Source organism: Schistocerca gregaria, chromosome 4 (assembly GCF_023897955.1).
Source record: "Schistocerca gregaria isolate iqSchGreg1 chromosome 4, iqSchGreg1.2, whole genome shotgun sequence".
Taxonomy (NCBI): Eukaryota; Metazoa; Arthropoda; class Insecta; order Orthoptera; family Acrididae; genus Schistocerca; species Schistocerca gregaria.
Window position 1 is genome coordinate 216,697,361 of NC_064923.1, and position 27,869 is coordinate 216,725,229.

General features: G+C 40.2%; 1 protein-coding gene across 2 annotated transcripts in view; it reads right to left on the reverse strand.

Annotated features, from left to right (window-relative positions):
* LOC126267087 (transcription factor 25) overlaps window positions 1-18,364 on the reverse strand; it is a 106,902-nt gene extending 88,538 nt beyond the window's left edge. Inside the window, exons 1-2 of one of the 2 annotated variants that reach the window (XM_049971955.1) lie at window positions 18,007-18,364; window positions 12,159-12,344 (exon numbers count right to left, since the gene is read on the reverse strand). In XM_049971955.1, the coding sequence (XP_049827912.1) occupies window positions 12,159-12,344; window positions 18,007-18,144 (324 nt within the window). In that variant the 5' untranslated portion in view covers window positions 18,145-18,364. The remainder of the gene's footprint in view (window positions 1-12,158; window positions 12,345-18,006) is intronic. The other variant, XM_049971954.1, reaches the window with a different exon arrangement.
* Between the last annotated feature and the right edge of the window lie 9,505 nt (window positions 18,365-27,869).

The following is a 27,869-nucleotide window of genomic DNA, read 5'->3' on the forward strand; positions in this document are numbered from 1 at the left end:
GATGTCGGAGATGAACTGCCATGGGTGGGGAAAGGAGATGGTAATTCGCATGCGCAAGAGAACTACGAACATGAACATGTGCAACGTAAATGGCGAGCAGTTGTGCATGCCTGACCTGCAATGGAGGGATTTCAGCCTCTGCCAGAACATAGGTCACTGACTTGTCCTAAAAGCTCCCATCGCTAGTTGAATGCCACACTGGTGCACCGGGTCGAGTAAACGCAACGCTGAGGGCGCCACCAAACCATAAACCAGACTCCCATAGTCAAGGCAGAATTGAACAAGGGCTCTTTAGAGCTGCAGCAGCATAGAGTGATCTGCACCCCAGTTGGTGTTGCTCAGGCAGCAGAGGGCACTGCTGCCAGCACTTCAGCTAAAGCTGACAAAAGTGAGGAAGCTATGTCAATCGGGCATCGAAAACAAGTCCTAAGAATCTGGTATGTCTCCACTACAGTGAGGGGATCGTCAGTATGGTAAAGCTCTGGTTCCGAATGAAGGGTATGACGCCGACAGAAGTGCATAACACACGACTTTGCAACCGAAAACTGGAAGCCATGGGCTAAAGCCCATGACTGTGCCTTGTGGATGGCTGCCTGTAGGTACCGCTCAGCCACACCAGCACTGGTGGAGCAGTACAAAATGCATAAGTCATCCGCATACAGAGAAGGTGACACGGAATGCCCTACAGATGCTACTAGACCATTAATGACCAATAAAATTAGAGATACACTCAATATAGAGCACTGAAGGTTCAAATGGCTCTGAGCACTATGGGAGGTCATCAGTCCCCTAGAACTTAGAACTACTTAAACCTAACTAACCTAAGGACATCACACACATCCATGCCCAAGGCAGGATTCGAACCTGTGACTGTAGCGGTCACACGGTTCCAGACTGTAGCGCCTAGAACCGCTCGGCCACTCCAGCCAGCGAGCACTGAAGGACCGAATGCTCCTAGATAGGGGGAGGGGGGGGGGGGGGTGAACTATGGTAGGCACCAACTTGGACACCGAAAGTACGACGCGACAGGAAATTCTGGATAAAAATCGGGAGCGGGCCTCAAAAACCCCACTCGTATAATGTGGCAAGGATATGATGTCACAAGGTGGTGTCACATGCTTTTCGTAAATAAAAAAAGACAGCAACAAGGTGTTGGCATGTGAAAAGGCTGTTCGGATTGCAGACTCGAGGGACACAAGATTATCAGTGGCAGAGAGACCCAGGCGGAAACTGCCCTGGCATGGAGCCAGGAGGCCACATCACTCCAGGACCCAACCCAACTGCCAACACACAATATGTTCCAGCATATTACAAACAATGTTGGTGAGGCTGATGGGCCAATAGCTATCTACATCAAATGGATTTTTGCTGGGTTTGAGCACTTGTATGATGGTGCTCTCCCGCCAGTGCAATGTAAAGATGCCATCGCACCAGATCCGGTAGTTGAAGATCATGAGGAGATGTCACTTGTAGTCAGACAACACATGATTAATCATCTGACTGTGGATCTGATCTGGCACAGGAGCTGCATCGGGGCAATGAGCAAGGGCACTGAGGAGCTCCCACTCTGTAAATGGGGTGTTATAGGATTCACTGAGGCATATAGTGACAGAGGACTTTCCCTTCCATCCACCGTTTGAGAGTGCGAAAGGCTGGTGGTGTAATTCTCCGACGCAGAGGCATGTGCATAGTGCTCAGCAAAGTGTTCGGCAATCGTGTTTGCGTCAGTAGATAACACACCATTTATAGTAACACCGGGAACTCTTGTTGAGTCTGGTACCCAAAAACTGGTTTGATCTTGCCCAAACTTGGGAAGGTGACGTATGGCACCCAATGGTTGAGACATCTCTCTCCCAACACTCCTGTTTCCATCCTTTGATAAGCTGACAAATGTGAGCATGGAGCCATTTAAAGGCTATGAGGTGCTCCAGGGAAGGGTGCCACTTATACCGCTGTAGAGCTTGCCAACACTCCGTAATTGCTTCAGCGACTTCCGGCAACCACCAAGGGACTGTCTTTCACTGGGGGCACCCTAAAGAACGAGGGATCACGTTTTCTGCTGCAGAAACGATAGTTGTAGTTACCTGCTCAACCACCGCATAGTTGTTACCAAGTGGAGGAGATTCAATGGTGACAGCAGAGGTGAACGCATCCCAGTCTGCCTTGTTTAAAGCCCGTCTGGGCATGCGTCCATGGGCCTGACGCCGGGGCAGTGACAGGAAGACGGGGAAGTGGTCACTACCACACAGGTTGCCATGTGCTCTCCAGTGGATAGATGGGAGAAGGCCAGGACTGCAAATCTAGAGATCAATGGCTGAATATGTGCCACGTGCCTCACTGAAATGTGTGGGGGTTAAGAGGCAGAGGTCGAGTTGTGACTAAAATTTTTCGACATCTCTGCGTCTACCAGTAAGTACGATGCCACTCCACAAGGGGTTACGAGTGTTAAAATCTCCCAAAACTAGGAGAGGTTCAGGGAGTTGAGCAATCAGTGCAGCCAATGCATTCAGCGGTATTGCACCATCTGGAGGAAGATATACGTTGCAGACAGTTATTTCCTTCATATTTCTTATCCCGACAGCCCCAGCTTCAAGACAGGTTTGAAGGAGCACAGATTCACAACATACGGAGTTCAGGACATAGTCACAAACTCCACCTGACACACTATTATAGTCACTATGGGTCTTGTAATATCCCCTATAGCCATGGAGGGCAGGTGTCCGCATTTCCAGGAACCAGGTTCCCTAGAGGGCAATGCAGAAGGCAGGTGTAAAGCTGAAGAGTTGTCACAGCTCAGCCAGGTGGTGGAAAAAACCACCGCAATTCCACTGGAGCATGTCGTTATTGTGAGGCCGTGAAAGCATGAAGTACACAAGGAGGCAGGTAATGCCTCAGGGTCACATGCTGCTACCAATTGAGTACGTTTGTAGTCATTTATATGGTGGATGAAGCATCAGCGAGATACAGGCCCGCAGGGGACACTAAGATCTCCACTGCATCCTCAGATACGGAATTGGTACGGAGTGGTGGAGTTGAGGCCAACAGAGGGACCCTTTTCTTATCAGACCTTTTTGTTGCTTGCCTTCTCACTTCTCTTTAGGGGCTTGCTGGGAGAACTTCCCTGAAGTATCTTCAGGCACGGAGAACGGCCGTGAAGCTCTTCATCCAGCAGCTTTTGGCTCCTTGAGCCACTGGCGAGCATCTGCGGTGGCATTAGTGGAGACCTTCAGGGAGAGGACCCCAAGGGACCCCTTCCGCATGAGAGGAGCCTCAGGAGGCTGGTGCTTCTCCAGCAGGGGCGAGGGGACCTATGTCCCCTGCGTTTGGGGGGGAAGGGGGGGGCATGCTACTGAAGTAGCTGCTTTGGGAACAACGGAGGAACATTTGCGCCCTACCAACAAGGGGGTGGATGTATTCTGGTGGCCCAGAGGGCCCAATATTCGTGGCACAGAGTGAGGAACCACTGGCACTTGGGACAGCGATGGTGACGTAGCTGCAGCATATGTTGACATCAATTGAATGGGGTGTAATCTTTCAAATTTACATGTAGCCTCTGTGTAGGTCAACTGGTCCAGCCTCAAAATGTGGCACTGGAAGTACAGCAGGAAGACATGTGCCAAAACTTCTAGCACTTAAGGCCCCGCGTAGGGGGAGGGATGTATGGTTTAACGTCACAGCAGTAAACCATCACCTTGACCTTTTGAGGCAATGAATCAAACTCAAATGTCAAGATGAAGGCACCAGTAGCAACCCTGTTGTCATTGGATCCTCTGTAAATGCGGCGGACGAAATGAACACACCACCATTCTAAACTGGCGCGGAGCTCGTTGTCAGACTGCAAGAGGAGATTGTGATGGAAAATGATCCCCTAAATGATGATGATATTTGGGATGAAGGGGTGCTCGACATCATAGTCATCAGCACCCTGACGAAAAGACAACATGCAAATCTCATGGAGGAGACGGAGTCTGTCCCCACAAGCGGAGCAGTTTATAACGTATTATAGTCTGCCGCCCTTCCCTACCAATTTACGGATGAGGCCTGACAGTTCACAAAATTTCACCACTCTAGTAACACTAGTATCGGTATCTGTGAGAATGGTGGGCGGATCTACAGCGTGACCAAGGGCTGCTCTAATATCAGTATGCAGGACACACCTAGCCACAATATGCTGAACTGAAAGCAGCATGCCACTAACTTCACAGCATGGTGGACCCTCCTGGTGGAGGAGGAAGCCATGTGTGGAAGGGCTATCCCTGATATACAGTCTGGTAAGCAAAACCTCCTTCCAGCGGCGAGGCTGACATGAAGTCCGATAAGCCTTTGTGGTCGATTTGAGCAACCGAAGTTTGTTGTCTGTCACCTGCAACCATACAGTTTTCCACTGACGCATGATGCATCAGTCAGAAAATGAGATAATGGCATGCAACGGGATGGGACATTGATGGACAGCACCATCCCAACATGCTTCACTGGCAGCTTTGCAAGCCATGTCGTTACCCTGTATCCCAATGTGGCCAGGTACCCAGCAAAAGATCATCTCCTTGCCATGGTGTTCGAACTGCTGTAAGGAGTCATGGATGAGCTGAATAAACGGTCTACCGGATAGAGTTGGTGAAGTGCCTGCAGCGCACTAAGAGAGAGTTAGAACAGACAAGAAAACTCATACAGTGATGACTGTGTACCCTCTCCAGTGCCATTAGAATGCCATATACAGTGAAACCTCTTTATAACGTTCCTCCATATAATGTTTTTTCTATGTTACGTCCGTTTTTTTCGGTCCCGACTAAAGGCCCATATAAACAATGTTAAATTTTCCTCTTTACTGTGTTTCCTCTATATTACAGTTTCCTCCATGTAACACTCATATTTTTGGAACCCAGGTCAATTATTTACCTCTTTATAGCATTTAAGTAACTGGATATAGATGCATTGTTTTCAGTTATGTGGTTTCACAGTTTGCACTGGCTTGGAAAGCCCGCGCTCAGCGTATTTCATATGTCAGCGGCAAAACCCGGTCACGTGACATGTGACGCACATTCTGCTTGCGATCTTTTTGGCGCCATTTCAGTCGATGCTTTGTATTAGTACTTAGTAGCGTGTTGTGTTAGCTGAGCAGCAAACAGTTCGTGTGCCTAGTAAGTGTGTGTCTTCGATATAACATTTTTTTTAAAGCTTTCATCAGTGGACATGGGTGAAAAGCGGAAGAATATTTCTCTGGAAGAGAAGGTTTCTATTATTAAAAAAGTGGAGGCATCTCCTGGCGTGAGTCGCGTGGAGCTAGCGAAGCAATTGGGACTGGCCCCTTCAACACTCAACACTATTATGAAAAAGAGATCGCCGATAATGGAAGGGTTTGAGAATTGTGGAAATTCAAAACTTATGCGTTTGAAACAATTGACTTACGACGAAATGGAGAAAGTTTTATTAACTTGGTTTAAGCAAGCACGTGCTGCAAACATTCCTATAAACGGAACTATTTTGAAGGAGAAGGCGCTTCAAATATCACTTCAATTAGGAATGGACAATTTTAAGGCGTCCAATGGATGGATTGATAAATTTCGACAGCGTCATGGTGTTGTGTACAAATCAGAATGTGGAGAAAGTAAAAGTGTAGATGAACCAACTGTAGCTCAATGGATACAGACTCTCCCTAATCTGATACAGGGCTACAAACTGCGTGACATTTATAACGCTGACGAAACCGGCATGTTTTTCAATTTAATGTAGGATAAGACATTTACTTTTCGTGGGGAAAATTGCCATGGCGGTAAGAAGAGCAAGGAACGTCTTACCGTTTTGTTGTGTACAAACGCTGATGGCAGTGAAAAACTGAAACCTTTGGTTATCGAGAAGCCAAAAAATCCGAGGTGCTTCAAAAACATTTCCACGTTTCCGTGCAAATATACAAACAATGCCAAGCCATGGATGACGAGTGAAATATTTTTACATTTTCTAAAAGAATTTGACGCCAAAATGGGGAGTGCTGGAAGAAAAGTGCTGCTGTTTGTGGATAGATGTGCGGCACATCCACCAGATGTACCCTTTCTGAGAAATGTTAAAGTAATTTTCCTGCCACCCAACTGCACCAGCCGTCTGCAACCTTTAGACTTTGGCATAAAACACGCCCTTAAGGTTAAATATAGGACAGCCCTTGTAAAAAAGGCCTTGAATTTGATGGACCAAAGAAAACCAGGAAGCCAGCAAAGGTCACAACTGAAACTGAACATTTTACAGGCAATAAATTTAATTATGTACTTGTGGAGGGAAGTAAGTGCTGAAACTATTAAAAACTGTTTCACAAAAGTGGGATTCTGTGAGAATGAGGTGGAAGCTTCCATGGAAGAAGTTGCAAGTGATTTGCAAGTGTTCCACCAATTAATAGGCAGTGATTCTGTCACTTTTGAGGACTTTGTGGCTGTGGATGACAACGTGGCAACCACAGGAGTACAAAGTATTGAGGAGCTGACTGCAGAGAGAAGCTTGGAGAGTAATAGTGAAAGTGACAGTGACAAGGAAGATGACCCTGTGCCCTCATATACTAAGGCAGCTGAAGCCTTTGAAACATTCAGGAGGTACATGATGGCCCATAGATTTGAGGACAGGAAATGATTGCCATAGACTCTAGGAGAAACAGAAAACAAGCAAGCCTGCTTTAATATTTAAAAAATCATAAGTATGTTATTTTCAGATTGCTTAGGTTCCTAGAGTTTTGTGCAAATTTAAGTTCCATTTCATAATTTAATTATTGAAGTAATTTTTTTTAATCTGTCCCATTTACTGTGTTTTTATGTAATATGTTCAGTAAATATAAACAAAATTTGGCTCATATTCTATAATTGGGTCAACTGAAGAATGGGATACCACCTGTCATCTTTCGAGAATGATGTCAATCTTAAGAATCTGTTATAACTTTTTACTGTACAAACTGATCCGTTTACTTTCACCCATCCACCTACCGAGCCCCATGTTTTAATTTAAAAAAAAAACTAATCACTTGATACATTCATCATTTGCAATGAATATCATATAATGTGAAAATTTAAAACGTCATCTATGGCAGCATTTGTCAAAGCTGATTAGTGGTATCCTGATCTGCCCTATAATTATTATTTGGAAGCCTTCCTCTTTATAGTGTTTTCCTCTATACAGTGTTCAGAATTAGTGGTCCCTTGAAAAACGTTATATAGAGGTTTCACTGTAACTCCGCATCACAATTTGTAAATTGTTCTGGAAGACTCACTTTACAAACCCTATCAGGGAAAATCACATAACAACCGAGAGCATTCCCCTGCTGGGATCCATCTGTATAAATAATGATAAAACTATGGAACATACTTAAAATAGATGAAAACAACATTGTAAAAACAAAACCTGGAGTACAACTTTTCGTGTACGGTATCAAGCTTAAAATCATTTTGGGCCTCTGAAGACACCAAGGCAGCAGTGCGTTCCATCCCTGTGTGTCTATTTTCATGCCTGGAAATCCAGATCCTTGAGACAGTCTGTAGCATGTATAACAAATGGCTGGGTCGCTTGGGGCCGATTCGTGAACAGTCGTTTGAAGGTGGGTTGGACTACTAAATTAAATGTCAATGACTGAGGTGACAGAGATTTTTAGCGCCTGTCAAGCCAAAAGGATATATTGCCCAATCCAGAGTGGTGGTTCATAAGCCTCTGCACACAAACTCTGAACTGGGCTGGTCTGAAAGGCTCCAGTCTATATCCAAATGCCATCCTGGTGGACTAAATCTAACATCCGAAGGTAGGAAGGACAGGCAGATCCTAAGACCACGCTGTCATACTCTAAGTGTGATCGAACAAATGCTCTATAAAACTACAGGAGCTGGGAACTGTCAGATCCCCATGTTTTTCCACCAAGGCATTTCAAAATGTTCAACGTCTGGAAGCCCTCTGTTTGTAGGTCTTTCAGGTGTGGGAGCCACGTAAATTTCAAGTCAAATAATAAACCCAAAATGTGCACAGTGTCATGAAAATGTAAAATACGGTCCCCCATTGTAAGCTCTGGGTGGTTAAAACTCCGACGAGCACAATTAAAATTGACACACACAGTCTTCTCAAGTGAGAACTGAAAACCAGTTGTCTGGGCCCAGGTTTCCAGCCTCCCCATGATCAGCTGTAGTTGCCTCGCCATCGCCGTAAGATCAGAGGAAGAGTAGAAGATAGCACAATCATCCACAAACAAAGAGTATTTGATAGGGCTTCTGACTACAGAGGAAATGCCACTGATAACGATGGCAAACAATGTGACGCTGAGGATACTGCCCTGGGCACACCATTCTCCTGAACATAGCATCAGACATGGCATTGTCAATGTGATAATGAAAACGCCGATCCTCGAGAAAGGATTGGATCAGAAGCGGCAGGCGTCCATGTACGAGGGCTTTTGAAAGTGGCAGGTCAAACTATAGAATGGGACCTGAACTCATTGGGCCAAAAAGTGAGACATTCCTTTTAGTTAGCTTTTATTACAAGCAGGAATACCTCCAGCCTATTTTAACGCCCGCACCCGCAGTGGGAGGGAGGAAGGAAGGTGGGGGATAGGAGCGGGGCAGTGCTGGAGGGTGTGACTGGAGAGCTGCACAGAGACAGGAAGGGAACATCAGTGTTGAGGTAGTATACTAGATGGTGGGATAGCTTTTAGAGCTGAAGTTTGGCATCATGTTGTAGTTTGTAGTTGGTTTGGCAGTCGGTACCATCCAAGGAAACATGAGAGGCAGATAATTGCAGAATTTTGTGGAATGAGAAAAGTCTGGTTGAGTGGAAACTGGCAGATGAGGTGTCAAAATCTTTGAGACTTCCCGTGACATATGTGCTCTTTTTGTTTCCAATTCTTTGATTTCAGCTTGCTTTCGTTTGTTCGATAATCGCTCCTCCTTTTCTCTTTCACCTTCCTTCGATTTTTGTTTTATCTCATCTTTGTACAAAGAATGCGCACAGCGAAAACAGTATATAAGACTTTTCTTGATGTTGTCACTGTCAACTCCATTTATGTTCTGGATTGCATCACATATTTTTCTTTACGTCCTATAAGTTGATTTTCAATAAAGATGAGTTTTAGCTTTTTAAGACAGCTACTTTCACAACTTGCTGCATCAAAATGTTCATAATATTATGTAGTACATCATACACATACGGAACCATCGGACATCGCTCTGAAAACTGAGTAAAAATAATTCCAACAAGCATGCTGTAGAACTGAAGAATGTGTTTTGGAGCTAGCAGTTTGTCAATGACAGCTTCACTTGATGAATGAGGAATAGTTTTCGATTTCTTTACCTCAGAAACAGAAGTTCAAATATGTTCAGCTTTTTCAGCTGCATTGGCAATTTCGACCCATCTTGTTTCACAAAATGTCTTAGGAAAAGATATGGTTATCTCAGTGAATTGTGACCATTGTGGAGGTGAACTGTGCACTAAATAATAAAGTGCTCTCAAAAATGAGAATTTCCCAATTGCTTTTGGATACGCCTGTTCTGAAACCGCCATGTAATACGTGAAAACTGCAGGTACCAATTTGCAGCAGTTGTAGACAATCGAAGGATCCTTTTACTTCCTTATTGAAGCCATTCAAAGGTTTTAAATTCATGTTTGGTCCACTCACTGATAACTGCCAGTTTTTTTGTGTTTTCCAAACCCAATTATCTTTTTACACCTTTCAACAAATCACTTGCCCTTGTATGTTTCACAAAACAGAATCAATGTAACAACTAATCATAAATGATTTATCAAGGTCCCAAATGTAAATCCATCTGCGTTTTTTTGAAAAAAACAGTATCCATACTGTCATCAAATACGAGTACAATCACTTCACATTTGTCAATCAAGTCAGCAAGTTTAAGTCTCACGTATTGTGCCAATTCGTATACTATTCTGGAACAAAGTTTTGATTTTTGCAATAGCATTTTCTTTGCAATTTGACTGTCTGTAAATAATTAAGGGAATAACGCTAGACAATCCTCTGATCTCCGAACTGACAGATGATTCCTGATGGTGTCCAATCACTACAAAATAGCAGTTCGTGTAATGTCATCTGAGAGAAAATATGACTGCACTGTAGACTGATTCCCTGGATCATTCTGTGGCTTTGAATATATTGCTTTGTTTGCTACTGGACCTACTATTAAACATGACACTATCTATATAAGCCAGTAAATAATACACACTTACAAATTAATAAATTGTACTTCAGATTAAAAATAGTTTACATTTCTTAAAATTGCGATGAAATTCCCAACTCCCTCCCATTTAAAAAACTCTGTGCAACCATATAGTTTCTTCCCTAGTCTGGATCTAACCTTTGTGTCTCAAATTTGAAGAATGCAACTGAGGTTTTTCATATCTACTACTGAGAAGAATCTTGTGTACATAACAGGGTAAATTTGATTCTCAAGTCACAACCCACATGATATTCTAACTTGCTTTCAAGCTCATACAGCCAACTTCACACTTACTAAGCAATGAACAGTCTAACACAGTTCCAGCTGAAGTTGCCCAACAGCTTCCAGGGGGGCAAAAATTTTATTTTCTGTATCTCATACAATTACTCACCAAGCTTAGAAATTTAAAATGCTGTTGTAATCTATTTACTCATTACAAGACATAATCTTGCATTAAAGGTTTAATACAATAGGGCAAGTATTATAGCTAGAAACTGTACACATCTGTTGACTGTGTAATTCACAGTGTGAAAATTACACAGATTATGTATTTGAGAATTAACTTAACACCTTATTTAAAACCTTTTCTAAAATTTTTCTTGCTCATAGCCCTATAAAATAATGAGTTTATGGCTTAGTAAATGTTCGCCGTTTTAGCTTCAAACATTATGTTTAATTTTTTGTCACTTTACTACCAGTACATTTCTTTCAGATGTTTGAAACTGTTCAAACATGGGAGTTTGATTCTTTAAGGAATCGAGTGGGGATATTGGGGGTGTTATTGATTCATCCCTATACTAAACCACTGAATACTATTGTCCCTCTCCAGAACAACAACTAAACAGCAAAAGATAAGTTGCTTATTTGTTTTATACAATGATATTGCTTTTTAAACAATGTATTTTTACAGGTTTTACTCTGCAATATTTCATCCACAAACTTAAACATACTGGTACTAAAAATAGACGAGTTAAAAATTTGTAAGTTGTGTAAAAGTTATTCCTAAAATTACCTTGGAGTGATGTACGACTGTGTCAAAATTTTGTTGCTAAAGGTTCAGAATGTTGCATGAATGCACCTAGTGGCAGCAACTTTTGCAAATTTGTACTGAAACCCTGCTGTTTTATGCTCTCGCCGTGACTTTTGAAAGCATTTTCCCCATGCCAGAAATATTGCACCAAGTACAAATAGCATTTGTACTTGGTGCAATATTTCTGGCATGGGGAAAATGCTTTCAAAAGTCACGGCGAGAGCATAAAACAGCAGGGTTTCAGTACAAATTTGCAAAAGTTGCTGCCACTAGGTGCAGCCACTAGGGTCAGCCTCATTTCAACGGAGTCCTTCAGAAACCAATCTCAGTAACAAGAAGAGACAGCAAGCACCTGTGTCGATTACATTTCACTGTTTGTGCCTTGGTTAAGCAATGCTTCCACCACTGTGGAATTTGAAGTTTGTGCAGTTTAAGATAGACGTGTGGAATATCGTCGACACACTCTGAAATGTAATGAGACGCTTCTCATTACTGGTATTGCATTCTGATGGAATCAAATGTAAATAGGTTGGCTGATAATCTTACCAATAGGGACAAGTGCTATCTTGTCATAAAACCCTGCACTGACCTACACTAAAACACAATGTTCTCAATTGGCAGAAGAAATCAGTGATACCTCATTTTTGTTTGCTGCACCAACAGCAGTGTTGCTAGTATCTTACGTAGTTGGAGCACTATTCACGACACTTTATGCATGCACTAAGATTTCTGCTGCTCTAAATAAGGGCAATGGTTCCAGTATAGCATCAGTTTAACGAGACGCAACAACACTAGTGTCTCATAGGAAGATAGCAAACAGGTGGACAGTCAAAATATCGTGTCAATCTGAATTGAAGACCCAGCTGCTAACTCTAGAAGATTATCATAAGCTATTCTTCTAGGAAAGTCTACAAGTCACTAAGTAATTTTGTTTATCAATCACTCACCTCAATATTATCATCACTGCTTTTACGATTATTTGTGAAAACTGGTTTTGTAGCTTTCTTTTTCTTCTTCTTTTTCTTCCGTTTGACAAAGACATTTTCATCTTGAGTGCCTTCAGCAGCTAATGTTGTCTCAGTTTCATTGTCATCCTCTTTAACTTCTGATTCTGAATGACTCTGCTGGATTAACTGTAAATGAATTGATATTTTGAAGATATTAAGTTATTCACTGTATGGAAACTGATCAAAGAATTAATCCTTAAATAAGATTGAAAAACTGCTGAATTGGGAAGCATTTTCAAACCTAAATACATCAGTATTAGTCATCAAATCTTCCTATTTTACAAGGACTGGACTAGTTAATTTTTGAAAGTGCTTCATTTCATTATTATAAGATTGTTATGTGTTTTTCAGCTTATGGACAGTTTACATTGCATGCAACAACTAAATTTATCTCGCAGATCGTAGATTAGCCAATATTTGCAACTTGTATCTGTCAATTAACTTCTGTTACACAGACATTAGCAGATGGAGACAAACTGCTTACCCTCCTGAGCAGCGGTGTATTTCGCAAGGAAAAAGGTATATGAGAGGCAGTTGGACATTGAAGAAAATCATTTGTTTTAAACTCATGTCACTTCAAATAAAATCCTGGAGCTTTTGATAGCTGCCTCTCCCTACATCATGTGGAGATCATTAGTAACCAATAAGTAGGTGGTGATTTGGATATCAGATAACTCTAGCATTCCATCAACAATATAAAATTGCCTCTGTTGTTCCCATGTAAAGCAATATTATCTCATTAGCAACACAAAATTAACTAAAATGGATCTTATGAGTGCAACTAAACAGGTGACAAAAGAGTTCAAGTCTATCAACTGAAATAGCCGACAGTCTACAGATAAGACAAGGTCATTTTTCAACACCACCTTGTTGAAATCAACTGATCGGTCTCCTTTGAGTATACTCTTAATTAAATCCTAATGATATCTAGACAAGATGAAAAATTGTATGTCCTCAAATACACTTTATAAGCCAATGTACATTTGTACTCCACAAGCCAGCTTTCAGTGTGTAGTGTAGTGTATTTTTGGTACTACTATCATTTCCTGCTTTCCTGGGGTCAACTTAAGTGTGTGATACAACTCATCTGCTAAGACCTTCAACCTAATTGTGTTGTGTGACATTATGGGAGTGCAGTGTATTTGAAACGTATTGTTTGCAGAGGACCTGTATGTGGTGGCACACACTAGAGTGTAATGTTTACATTTCTACATTGTTTGTGATTGTTATTAGTGATATTGGACTCCACGAGAACTTTTGGTGATAATACTCTAAGAGTTTGTGGTGGTTTGTTAGCGAGTTATTTTGATGTTCACAGTTAAGGGCAACAGATTCATTTTCTGGTTTTAAATTATTAGTGCAGAGTGTTGTTTATGGTCGGAGATTTGTCTACGTCGGAGCCAACATCCTGCTTTATCAATTCCCACCACCCATGTACTAATTATCACTAAGTGCATGCATCACTGGGCCAAGCATGGAAGTCAGTCCTCCTTTGCTCTTTATGATCTTCTGTTAGGTTGAGTGGAGTTCATCTGGTGGACATGTGTATCCGCATTACCAACTGAGATGGACGACAAGCTGGGCAGTGAGGTGTTTGATAGTGATTAGTCAATCACTTGAAATGAGAGTTTCCACACACTCCAACAATGCAAGAATCACAGCTGTGTGCAGCTGACACACAGGAAATCATACAGGTTTGCAATGATGACAAATGCCTTGCCCAACAACTCCCTGAGCTTTTGTTCACTGTCAAGTCTCTATAGACTTTCTGCAAGCACCTATGAATATGTGTGATGCCAAAAGAAACTCAATGACAGCTCTCTCCTTGGAACTGCCCTTTTTTTCCACCCCAAACTGCCTAAGAAAAAAAAACTGTGTTGCTTTACTCATTAAACATTCTCTGTAATTATACACTATTGTAGTATGTACAGTATGTGGGTCTGTGTGTATAGTTGTGTATTGGTAAGTATGCTGGATTGCCAGTGGTGGGTATCGTATGTTTGGTTTACCTGCATTAAGGTGGTTAGTGTTCCATCAGTAGTTATATTTGGGCACAGGTTGACTGATTTTGTCAATTCAGTATTTTGTTAGTTTTTTGATGCTGCGTTTTATACCTTCCCTGTTTCATCCACAAATTGTGCAAATGGACGATGACTGTAAGCTTCTGTTGATGATGAAGTGTGTTTTGAGTGATCACCATGTATCTACTTTCCATATCACATACCTCCAGCTCTCTGATATCCCGCAGTAATGGGCTACAGGTTTTGTATCCTCTGTGATAACTACTTATTTAATTTTTTGTTGTATTTGGGAACTATAAACAAAAAATACTTTGTCATAATTTGAAGATTGTAGATTTTCTCGTGTTTATTCTGCCATCTTATGACTGAGTGATGTACAAACAATACTTAAACTGTCTTTCCTTCTTTCACTCTACAATCTTTACGTAATTCATTATTTCAACTGCTGCTGGACATCAGTATAAGGCTGACTTTAGTCAACTTGCTTCCTCAAAACCTGCCACAATGAATGTAATCATTTGAACACAATAACTTGCCAATGGTCACTGTGTGTGTGTGAATTCATTTGTTTCAATGGTTAGGCACTTGTGGAGATAGGCTACAGACTCAGTCAGTTTTTAACTATGACATATAGGATAAAGGGCAATATTCAATATTAATCATCAGCTTTGATCAGTGATGGAGAAATACAAGAAACATCACGGTGACTGGATCGTCATATCCGCGACGATTTTTTTCAAACAACAAACAAGTTAAGTTAAAGTTACAGATCAGTCTGCTGCCCCAGCCAGTTCCCCCCCCCCCCCCCCCCTAATACATCCACTGGCTTTGCCATCTCGCAACCAAAGTGTCACCTTTCAAACTAACCTAAACTTCAGGTTACGCTACAAATCAGTCTGTCAGTAAAATCGTTAGCCTTGCCCACTAACAAACAAACCATGAAAATACAAGCCAAAAGGTGATCTCACAGCAGCCATTAACATTATGTCACTATTTGAGGCCAATGACTAATATTGAATATTCCTCTATACCTGAAATGTACACTTACTGTATTTTCTGGGAGACATTTTAACTGACTTGTTTAACAGCTGTTACTAAATTGCAACACATTTAATTTTTGTACATATCACACTCATTGGCAGACAGTATGCTCCAATAAACAAGTATCACTTAAGCGGAATATTCTCTGAAACGAGTTCTATATCATTATGATACACCATTATCATGCTATTTACAAACATCTACCTAAATTTAACAAATATGTATAAAATAAATAAAAATAAATAAACAACATAAAAAAGAAGTGGGCTATTAAAAGTGTTATGCACAATCAACAACGAGATCATTAGAGGTGGAACATAAATTTAGATGGACAGGTTTGTCAACAGCGAGATGGAATGCCATGCCAAGGGGCCCGGGTTCAATACCCAGCCGGGTCAGAGATTTTCTCCACTCAGGGACTGGGTACTGTGTTGTAATCACCACCACCACCACCTCATTACCATTAACGTGCAAGTTGCCGAAGTGGCGTCAACTAAAGACTTGCACCAGGTGTCCGGTCTACCCGACAGGAGGTCCCAGCGATACGACATGTTATTTGTGAAAGAAAATATCTGGCTTATTTGAGAGAAACAATTTGATATGAAATGATGGAAAAATAAAAGGGGATGACTAGAAACTGATTTTACCTCTGCTGCTCATCAATGGTCTAATCCAGTTGGTCAATCACTAACCAGGTAACAATGTTTAGCAGGAGTGTTCATCAGACTTTACCTACTTATTTCTGCTGTTTTCACAATATGATACAGTGATTTGTTATTACTAGACTGGGTGTCTAACACTGTACAACAAGAGTGAAAATACTAAATATAAATAGATGTGCAACTAAATCACTGCATTGGATAGTAAGAAGTGCCTAAATGTCTCATTTAGAAAGTGTACATCCTGTGATTCATGAGGATGCAATTTCACGTACAAACAGTTTCAAAGAGACATTTCTTCACTAATCTTTATGGCACACATTCAGACAATTTTGTTGTTCTGTGGTCATAGTGTTCTGGTAATTTGGTAACTACCATCCTCCAAATCCTCAAACACCCAGTAAAATAACATAGTTTCTAAATACAAACAGTACAATGTGGAGGTACACTAGTCAACATTATTCTCAATTTTTAAAAATTCATTTTGCCTTAGCAGTGATGCTGAAGTACAGTTCTACCTGTGTGAGAAAAGTACAATACTATGTATCAAAAACAATGAAAATCTGATGTGGGGTGAGAACTGTAGATGGAATGTATTCATTGTATTTTTCAGTTTCAGGCTGCACTTTTCCCCAAAGTCAGTATGACTAGTCTGAGCGTTAGGAATGCTATAACTGCTCACATGTCAATGAATGTTGTAATATGTTTTTAGCCTTTCTTAATAATATCAAAGTTTCATTACTCAGCAGAAACACCATAAAAGTGTAATTATTGGTACACGGGAGTCCAAAACTGAACTCTCAAAACAACTATGGAAATAGTTTCCTGGCTGTGAAGACAAACATCCTCCAATTTAAAACCCCGTCACCTGTCACAAATAAACCTACAAATGACCATTGGTTGTGTCTGAGAAATAGTAACACGACAGCACTAGATGTTGTCAATAATATGTTTATCAAAATTTTGATATGTCTTCAATAAGTAAGAAGCTTAGAGGAAACAATGTGAACTTTTCCACAAAAGGTAGGTCCAGTGGCTAAAAGAAGAGAACAGACACATACTATACAAAAAGTAGACTTGCAAGCAGCATCAACACAGGACAACAAATTACAATACATTAAGCGAATTTGCACCTATTACAATCTAGAGAACCTATTAACCCTACTGCACCAGGCTACACTACATGTCAATAAGTTACCAAAATATTTATTTTGTATTCAGATTCACTGGCTTTGTCAGCCCACAATCAATTTATCACATTTCAATCATTCAGGCAATGCTGCAGATAAAATTTTCATCAAGCCAAAATGCTAGTTGAGTCCACTATCAAGTTCTAGCCATGTGATATACAAAATGAGGATGCATCAAAATTTGTGGAATGGATTAGGATGGTACAGTTTGATTCTGGTGGTGAGGAGAGCTAAATGACTCTTTGGACAGCACCAATGACTGCGAGAAACACAGTCAAGCAGATAATTTTCCACCTGTCAGGGCAATTCTTCAGTAAACTAAGCCTTGTGGAATGCATTCATACTATTTCATTTACCATGATCAAGGTGTTGGTGTGGAAAATCATCCAGCAGTTGATTAAAAGTTTGACAAGTAGAGTGTTTTGTTCTAGAGATTACCAGCTACCAAAATCAAATGACTAGATGCTAGGTTTCAAATCACATGCTCCTTATCACATACTGAATGTAAAAAAATAATTCTGCTGAAGCTGACCAAATATGGATTCATAAACAATGGTAGAATGAACCAAGATTTCCTCGTAGCACAGTTCCCAGCACTCCAGCAGATAAACATACAACATACAAAAAGAAAATATTTTTTGATACTGAAAAGCAGTTTGTAGATTACCAGCTGGTGAATTTCAGTATTCAATATGCTTTGTCAATGTGTTTTGGAAAGCTTTGTTGTTAAGCCTACAAGTAAATGACCGGTTGATACATTACGGTACGTCTTGAAAAATGATTTCTAGGATTATGTTTACTATTACAAACAGCGTATGGAAGCGATTACCACCAAACATTACACAACAATAAGCATAAACTTCGGTGAGATACTTACTAAATCATATGGATTTACATTGAAATCTTTCCTTTTCGCCCCTCCTCCAACAGTCACATCAAGTTCTGTTTCGCTGTTTGCAGCTGGTTCTTCAAAGTTCTCTTCACCACGTAACTTTCTTAATACTCGCGACGACATCCTGGAATCAACTTTTGTAGACTGCTCATCCCTTTAAATATATATCAAATCATTGTGTTATTCCCATATTTACAAAAAAATTGGGTGTTCGGAACCTGCACATTTCCACAAACCACAACCACGAACTGATTTCTAAATTCTCCGCGAATACTTTACAAATGTGTTTAATATCTCTGCTTACTGACGTTTCAGCAAAACAATCGACTTACACACAGGATAGCACCTGAAGTTACTGATTTTAACATTAAACATCGAAATTTCAAAATATCTTGATCAGTCATCTATCACCCTTTCGAATTAGATCTATAAGTATATAAATACCTGCATTAATTATATTTTTTCTTGTTCGTAAATTGTAGGATAATCACATGAATGTTCCATACGCATGTAATAGTGATCTACTACCGATTCCTCTGATGAGCCATAAGAGATACCGCGACTTTCGGCAGTTACCTTGTGTATCTTCTTCCTGAGAACTATAATGAAAAGTAATTGATCTGTACATACGAAACCAATAAGTCCCTGCAGTTCTTCGAAGAGCTGAGTCAATTTATATGGGTAGCAATTAATATAGGGATCGGTTGGTAGGACATGTTCTGAGGCATCAATGGATCACCAATTTAGTATTGGAGGGCAGCGTGGAGGGTAAAAATCGTAGAGGGAGACCAAGAGATGAATACACTCAGCAGATTCAGAAGGATATAGGTTGCAGTACGTACTGGGAGATGAAGAAGCTTGCACAGAATAGAGTAGCATGGAGAGCTGCATCAAACCCGTATCAGGACTTAAAACCACAACAACAACAACAATTAATATGTCACAGTACTTATTTTTGTACGGATGAACACTTGGACTAATGTAGATGGAGAATTAGCTTCACTGACTTTTTAATGATATATTATTTGATGGATGTCCAGCGACATATAATAAACCCTGCAGCACATCGTTTCTACCAGATTTATCTCTAGTTGTCTTCGCAACCTGACCGCCATTTTCATACGATCTTCAGTGTCATAGAATACGAGCAACTTATAACACACTCTAGTACTGTCGTATACTTCTAAGAACAGAGAGGTTTATGGAGCTGTGAACATGCAGTGACATGGACGAGCAATTGCATTTTCATTTAAATGGACTGACAAATATGCAAAATATAAGCAAATTTCGTCATAAACTCCAAAAATGCAAAGACCAGAGAATGTTCCATGATGTTTTACGACCAGATAACGAGTTGTCACCAGTGAAACACTTACCAAACTCTAGTAGACAGCCATCACTCGTACAGTAATCTGCACCCACAGCCAAAGGACTATAAAATGTGAACAGACATCGGTTTAATGAACTCAGAGCAATGAAATGGACAGTGATATCCAGAGCCAGAACTGATACCTGATACAACTCTCTGCATGCAGACGACACTGTCAGTACTGATCATGGCTCTTGTTCACAATGCAATTGTGAGCATTATACTTGGAGATAGCAGTGTTCTTATGCTTGCCCCCTCTACATCGCCATTGCAATATCTAGATATCCCATATCTCCCCCAAAAGATAAGTGCATAATGGCAGTAATTTCCTAATTTGTGCTGCCTTTTCCAAAGAAATTAATGGAAAAATCAAGCCCCTCTATTTTCTCATGAAGGTCTACTTCCATGCCTGCAGTGTGTGGTGGTCGTAGTGGTGGTGGGGGGGGGGGGGGGGCGTGTACTGTGATCTAAGACTGTTGCTGTGGTACATTTGATCCCATTCCTGCTAACTGCATGCAGGTTTATCCTACGTTCTTCCAACCCATGTAGGAAGGTTGTGGCGCAGTTGGCGACAACAATAGCGTAAGCGAGTGGTGGTGCTGGTGGTCCTGGCAGTGGCCAAAAATGCTGTGGATACTGATACTGTTAGGCAGTGGTGCTGTCTTTAACCATATTGGTAGATAAGATGTCTCTGGGTAGTGATACCAACATTTGATCGTGATGTTAAAGAAAATGACCAGCCATAATTTTAAGGGAGGTTTAAGGGAAATTTTGTTCCAATAAATTTCAATTGCAAAACTAGATCGCATTTTCTTGGAATTAGTGACAATGGAGAGTTAAAAAAATGGTTCAAATGGCTCTGAGCACTATGGGACTCAACTACTGTGGTCATCAGTCCCCTAGAACTTAGAACTACTTAATCCTAACTAACCTAAGGACATCACACACATCCATGCCCGAGGCAGGATTCGAAGCTGCGACCGTAGCAGTCGCACGGTTCGGGACTGCGCTCCTAGAACCGCGAGACCGCCGCGGTCGGCAATGGAGAGTTAAATGGCATACTTTGCACCCTTTTGCTCTAGTATATCATACAGTGTCGTGTTTTAGGATAATTTCACAAGCTGAGAAAAAGTAAAGTTTTTAGAGTGTAAAAGCGTGTAGTGTCACTAAATTGTTGCCTAAATTCAATAATGAGTGTTACACTAAAGTATTGTAAATATGTTTGTTGTGTTGCTTTCTGACATGTTCCACATATGTGATGATCCACACATTTTTGGGTTTATGAATTTAATCTAATCTGAACATGACAATTTAGTTTTTATGGTGTATAATACAAAAAGTATAATAGCAATAGGATTTAACAAAACCGCATATATTTATTATGTATAGCCTATAAGAAGCCCCCTTGTTTACATTTCCACATTAGATCCTTCGATAATTTACTTCCTCAATCCAACTTCTCTAGCTGATATTGGATTTGACAGTACAAAAAGCTATTGCTAGCTTTCCTGCTTCCCTTACCAAAACATCAGTACTATTTCACCAGATTAATATTTATTAAAGTAATTGCTGATAAAATATGTGGGAGAAACAGGTGGGCAGTAATGTAGCTGGAAAGACTAAAAAAAATCTTTACTATGGGAGATCCCAAGATATATGGGAGAGTTGGTCACCCAGGATCTGGGTCTCCTGAACCTACAATCGCATGTCATGTATGTGGGGTGGCTTCAGCATTACGAGGCGAGAGGTGCTATGCTTGGGATCACTGTAGTTGGAGTGCTGCAGATTGGGTTCCTGCTGTAGTTCTGCTGGCAGCAGCTGGGATCGCACCCAGTATTACTGTTGCCCCATTGATGGGGGCCAACAGTACTGCCTGATGTCAACTGTGACTAGTAGCTATCACTGATCTCCTGTTGGATGACCCATTTCCTGCGGAACAGCTGTCGCATGCTCCATTTGGAAGTTTCAACTTTACAGCCTGCACCCAAGAGCTGTAACATCTGCATTTGGAGACAAGGCAATTGACAACCAAATGTCCTTGTCCATGTTCAGGAGCCTCCTCAAAAGCAGGCTGATTTTGCTGCCTCTTGTCAGGATGTCTTAACTTTAGCAGTTTAAGAACAGTCCACTATGGGAACTTGAGTAGATGCTTTGCTATGCCTTAGTCATCTACTGGCACTGACTTCGAAGTGCTGAGGAAATAACATTGCCTGTGTAGATGTTTGTGATCTCACTTTGGCATGTCAGATACCGATTCTTTTCTTTTTTCTTCTTTTTTTTGCAATAACAAAATGTATTTAACATGTGTATGGAAATTTTGATGTATAACAGACATGAGGCTTTTATATGTTCCTGTCCTAAGGAAGATACAGATGTACACCACATTTTACTTCTCACACTACTGCAGAGATGACTAATGCAGATATTGAAGTCAGTGGCGTTGAGCAACAGTTAAAACTAAACATTTATGAAGGGTCCAATCGGAACCCTGTTAGATGCTATACAGAATTTGCAGCTGAATTAGCTCCCATTTTAATCCGAACACACTGCAGATACAGTGCACAAAAAACTGTGTAAAGCGTTTGAGAATAAATCACTGTTCACACCTGCCTGCGAGCGATCTGCGAAACTACTGTCAAATATCATTCATGCCCATCTACTTTACATTCCCATAATATATTCTAACTCAATAAGGTATCTCAAACAGAAAGAATTTCTCTTTATCAGGCAGCTTGGATTCCAAAAATAACGGTTTTCCTAAAACTGTAAAGTCGCTCAAATGTTCTCAACTTGATTTATATGTACAGAAAAGAAAAAAATATGCAATTCACAGATCGAAAAATCGCAGTATGCTATGACTGCAATATCATAATTCATTATTAGAATCAGCCAACTCATGCAAATATCTGGATGCAGATTATGTAGGGGTATGAAACAGAACGAGTACACAGGCTCAGTACTAGGTAGACAGGTGGCAGACTTCATTTCATTGGCAGGATACTGAGAAAATGCAGTAAGGCTACAAAGGAGTCTGCTTGCAAGTTATTGATGTGTCTCATTTAAGAACATGGTTCAAGTGTGCGGGGCACATACCAAACTGCACTGACAGAGGAAATTGAACATACTTGAAGGAGGTGACATATTTGTTCAGCTCATGGGATAGTGTCATAGAAACGTTGAAAAGCTTGAATTGTAGGATTCCTACGACAGCCTGTTTATAAAATTAAAAGAATCCGTATTAAGTGAAGAGTCTAAAAATATTCTTCAGCCCGTTAGGTATTGCTCCAGGAGGGATTGTAAAGACAAAATTTGACTATTTACAGTACGCACAGAGATTACATTAAATTAGATTAGATATACATTTCATTCCAGCAAATCCATAGTGAGCAGTCCCTGCAGGACTTACAACAAGTAAAAAAAAAAACAAGAATATGTAATAAATATTTACAATGAAAAATAAATATGGTAATGTACTTTACACAGATAGCAAGTCAAATCGTCCTCATTGACGTGGAAGAAATCAAAAAATGGTTTATTTGGAAGGTAACAATTTAGGTGTCACAAAATATACAAATGTTCAATGTTCATATGAAAATTCTTAGGTTATTGGAGCAATAAATCGTCATTTAGAATAATCTATTTACAACGCTTATTTGCAATGATCACATTACTGCATTGAATTTGTACAAAAGTCAGATTGTATTAACACTCGCATTATGTGACATTAGAAATATACTGATATCAGTTGGTTCTACAAAGAAATCCGCCAGTGGAGTAAAAAGAATTAGTCACCAATAAATTGTTAAGGTTCCTCTTAAATTGAACTTTATTGGTAGTTAAACGTTTTATGGCTGCTGGCAAATTATTGAAAATGTGTGTTCCAGAATAATGGACACCTTTTTGGAACAAATTAAGTGACTTGAAATATTTGTGGAAATCGTTCTTATGTAATACCATGAACGGAGCTATATTTAATGATCAATTTTATTATGGATTAAATATACTGATAAGCACACTAATTCTCTGAACTGGCTTCTGTGGTATTTTCTCATCTTCATATCACAAACAAATTTAATTAGGCGTTTCTAAAAATTGGAAGCTTTAGCTCTGCTTGATATGTCACCTCAAAAAATAAGCCTGTATGATATGGAATTAAAGTAAGCATAGTATGTCAGTTTTCGATTTTTATATCACCTATGTCTGACACCATTCACACAGCAAATGGCGAAGTGTTTAGAAATGTCAGCAATTCTCTGGTATGCTTCTCCAAATTGAATTTATTGATAAGCTATAATCCCAAAAGTTTAACTCTGTCAGATTCTTCCATCTGGCTCTCATGTTATTTTAGGCATACACTGGTGGCAAACCTCTTACAAGTTGTAAATTGCACGTAACGTGTTTTTCAGACTTTAGTGAATTGGCTAGGAACCATTTATTAATGTTACTGGGAAAGAATTGGCTGTGAATCATTTAAAACGTCCATCCTTCCTGTGTTCCATACACTACTGGAAATGGAAAAACCCCTAACACATAGTACTGTGTCTAAATATTCTCTGCCAATCACTGGACAGTGGTTCACAAGTCTTTGTGTAGATGTATGTGAAATGTAAAAATATTTTGGCGAAATCGGTATGGAAGTAATCCCAATGATGTTACAGTTGAGAGGAGGTAGGAGGGTGGGGAGGGGGGGGAAAGCTCCTTGCATGTGTTGAACATACGCCCTAAAGATATGTTTCATTGCCATTAATTGTGACAGGCCAAATGAGTATCACCATGGTATGTTTTTCATACACCTTACCATCTGGTGGCCGTTAAGTAATTGGTGGCTAAAATTCATGTTCCCTGAATGTTGACAGGATGCTTATGCAGTGCTCTGACTCTTCTGTTAGGAGAACTCGTATATCATAGATCTGAACTCAACTGTGTTTTAACAAAAAGAAGTTCCGTAAATCTTGGACCAATTTTGCTTGCAGTTGCTGAGACCATGTGTGCATTGTGCAGATTTTTGTTTCCAGAATATCAACTCAGTGATAATGTGAGCTGTGAGCTGCTAGTATATCTATTTCAGCTTAACTCTTTCTCTTAATTTGTTACCCAAGATGTGAATGCATACTAGTAGTGGAATGAAACACTGTTGTTGTTGTGGTCTTCAGTCCAGAGATTGGTTTGATGTAGCTCTCCATGCTACTCTATCCTGTGCAAGCTTTTTCATCTCCAAGTAACTACTGCAGCCTACATCCTTCTGAATTTGCTTAGTGTGTTCATCTCTTGGTCTCCCTCTATGATTTTTACAGTCCACACTTCCCTCCATCACTAAACTGGTGATCCCTTGATGTCGCCGAACCTGTCGCACTAACCGATCCCTTCTTCTAGTCAAGTTGTGCCACAAATTCCTCTTCTCCCCATTTCCATTCAGTACCTTCTCGTTAGTTACGTGATCTATCCATCAAATCTTGAGCGTTCTTCTTTAGCACATTTCGAAATCTTCTTCTCTTCTTGTCTAAACTATTTATCGCCCAAGTTTCACATCCATACATGGCTACACTCCATACAAATAGAATAGACACAAATACTTTTAGAATATACACTTAAATCTATACTCTATGTTAACAGATTTCTCTTCTTCAGAAACGCTTTACTTACCATCGCTACTCTACATCTTATATCCTCTCTACTACGACAATCATCAGTTATTTTGCTCCCCAAAAAGTAGAACTCACTACTTTAAGTGTCTCATTTCTTAATCTAATTCCCGCACCATCACCCGACTTAATTCGACTACACTCCATTATCCTCGTTTTGCTTTTGTTGATGTTCATCTTATACCCTCCTTTCAAGACACTGTCCATTCCGTTCAATTGCTCTTCCAAGTCCTTTGCTGTCTCTGACAGAATTGCAAAGTCATCGGCGAACCTCAACATTTTTATTTCTTCTCCATGGATTTTAATACCTACTAAGAATTCTTCTTTTGTTTCCTTTACTGCTTGCTCAATATACAGAGTGAATAACATCAGGGACAGGCTACAACTCTCTCTCACTCCCTTCCCAACCGCTGCTTCCCTTTCATGCCCCTCGACTCTTATAACTGCCATCTGGTTTATGTACAAATTGTAAATAGCCTTTCGCTCCCGGTATTTTACCCCTGCCACCATTAGAATTTGAAAGAGAGTATCCAGTCAACATTTTCAAACGCTTTCGCTAAGTCTACAAATGCTAGAAATGTAAGTTTGTCTTTCCTTAATCTATTTTCTAAGATAAGTCGTAAGGTCAGTATCGCCTTACGTGTTTCAACATTTCTACGGAATCCAAACTTATCTTCCCTCAGGTCGACTTTTACCAGTTTTTCTATTCGTCTGTAAAGAATTCGTGTTAGTATTTTGCAGCTGTGGCTTATTAAACTGATAGTTCGGTAATTTTCACATCTGTCAACACCTGCTTTCTTTGGGATTGGAATTATTATATTCTTATTGAGGTCTGAGGGTATTTCATCTGTCTCATACATCTTGCTCACCAGATAGTAGAGTTTTGTCAGGGCTGGCTCTCCCAAGGCCGTCAGTAGTTCTAATGGAATGTTGTCTAATCCCGGGGCTTTGTTTCGACTTAGGTCTTTCAGTGCTCTGTCGAAGTCTTCACGCAGTATCGTATCTCCTATTTCATCTTCATCTACATCTACTTCCATTTCCATAATATTGTCCTCAAGTAGATCGCCCTTGTATAGACCCTCTATATACTCCTTCCACCTTTCTGCTTTCCCTTCTTTGCTTAGAACTGGGTTTCTATCTAAGCTCTTGATATTCATACAATTGGCTCTCTTTTCTCCAAAGGTCTCTTTAATTTTCCTGTAGGCAGTATCTATCTTACCCCTAGTGAAATAAGTCTCTACATCCTTACATTTGTCCTCTAGCCATCCCTGCTTAGCCAATTTTCACTTCCTGTCATTCTCATTTTTGAGACGTTTGTGTTCGTTTTTGCCTGCTTCATTTACTGCATTTTTGTATTTTCTCCTTTAATCAATGAAATTCAATATCTGTTCCGTTACCCAAGGATTTCTACTAACCTTCGGCCTTTTACCTACTTAATCCTCTGCTGCCTTTAGTATTTCATCTCTCAAAGCTACCCATTCTTCTTACACCATATTTCTTTCCCCTGTTCCTGTCAACCGTTCCCTAATGCTCTCTCAGAAACTCTCTACAACCTCTGGTTCTTTCAGTTTATCCAGCATTTTCGTAAATTCACACCTCTTTGCAGCTTCTTCAGTTTTACTCTACTGTTCATACCCAATAGATTATGGTTAGAGTCCACATCTACCACTGGAAATGTTTTACAGTTAAAAACCTGGTTCCTAAATCTCTGTCTTACCATTATATAATCTATCTGAAACCTTCCAGTGTCTCCAGGCCTCTTCCACATATACAACCTTCATTCATGATTCTTAATCCAGGTGTTAACTATGATCAAGTTATGTTCTGTGCAAAATTCTACAAGGCGGCTTTCTCTTTCATTCCTTATTCCCATTTCATATTCATCAACTACTTTTCCTTCTCTTCCTTTTCCTGCTATCGAATTCCAGTCCCCTATCACTATTAAATTTTCGTTTCCCTTCACTGTCTGAATAATTTCTTTTATCTCATCATACTTTTCATCAGTCTCTTCATCATCTGCAGAGCTGGTTGGCATGTAAACTTGTACTACTGTGGTAGGTATGGGCTTCTTGTCTATCTGGACTACAATAATGCGTTCACCATATTGTTCATAGGATCTGACCCACGCTCCTACTTCAGTAGAAAGATAATGCAGTTCCTGAAACGGGATGTGTTTTTGGAATGAACTGTATCGCATCTTGTTCTGAAGAAATAAGGACTGAGATGCAGCACAGCCAAAATACATTTCTAGTATTAGATATAGAGATAACTAGAAGCGTTGTTACATGTGTATAATCTTTGAAAGGCACCTTTACAAAGTTTTTACCGCAAGCGGAATCAGCTGTATTTGTATTTCTTTAGTCATTCTGTAAATTGTGATTAAGAGTTCCTAGATAACAGAACGCAACATGTCATTCTCAATGGAGAGAAGTCTTCCGAAGTGAGAGTGATTTCAGGTGTGCCGAAGGGGAGTGTCGTAGGACCGTTGCTATTCACAGTATACATAAATGACCTTGTGGATAACATCGGAAGTTCACTGATGCTTTTTGTGGATTATGCTGTAGTATATCGAGAGGTTGTAACAATGGAAAATTGTACTGAAATGTAATAGGATCTACAGCGAATTGACGCATGGTGCAGGGAATGGCAATTGAATCTCAATGAAGACAAGTGTAATGTGCTCCGAATACATAGAAAGATAGAACCCTTATCATTTAGCTACAATATAGCAGGTCAGCAACTGGAAGCAGTTAATCCATAAATTATCTGGGAGTACGCATTAGGAGTGATTTAAAATGGAATGATCATATAAAGTTGATAGTTGGTAAAGCAGATGC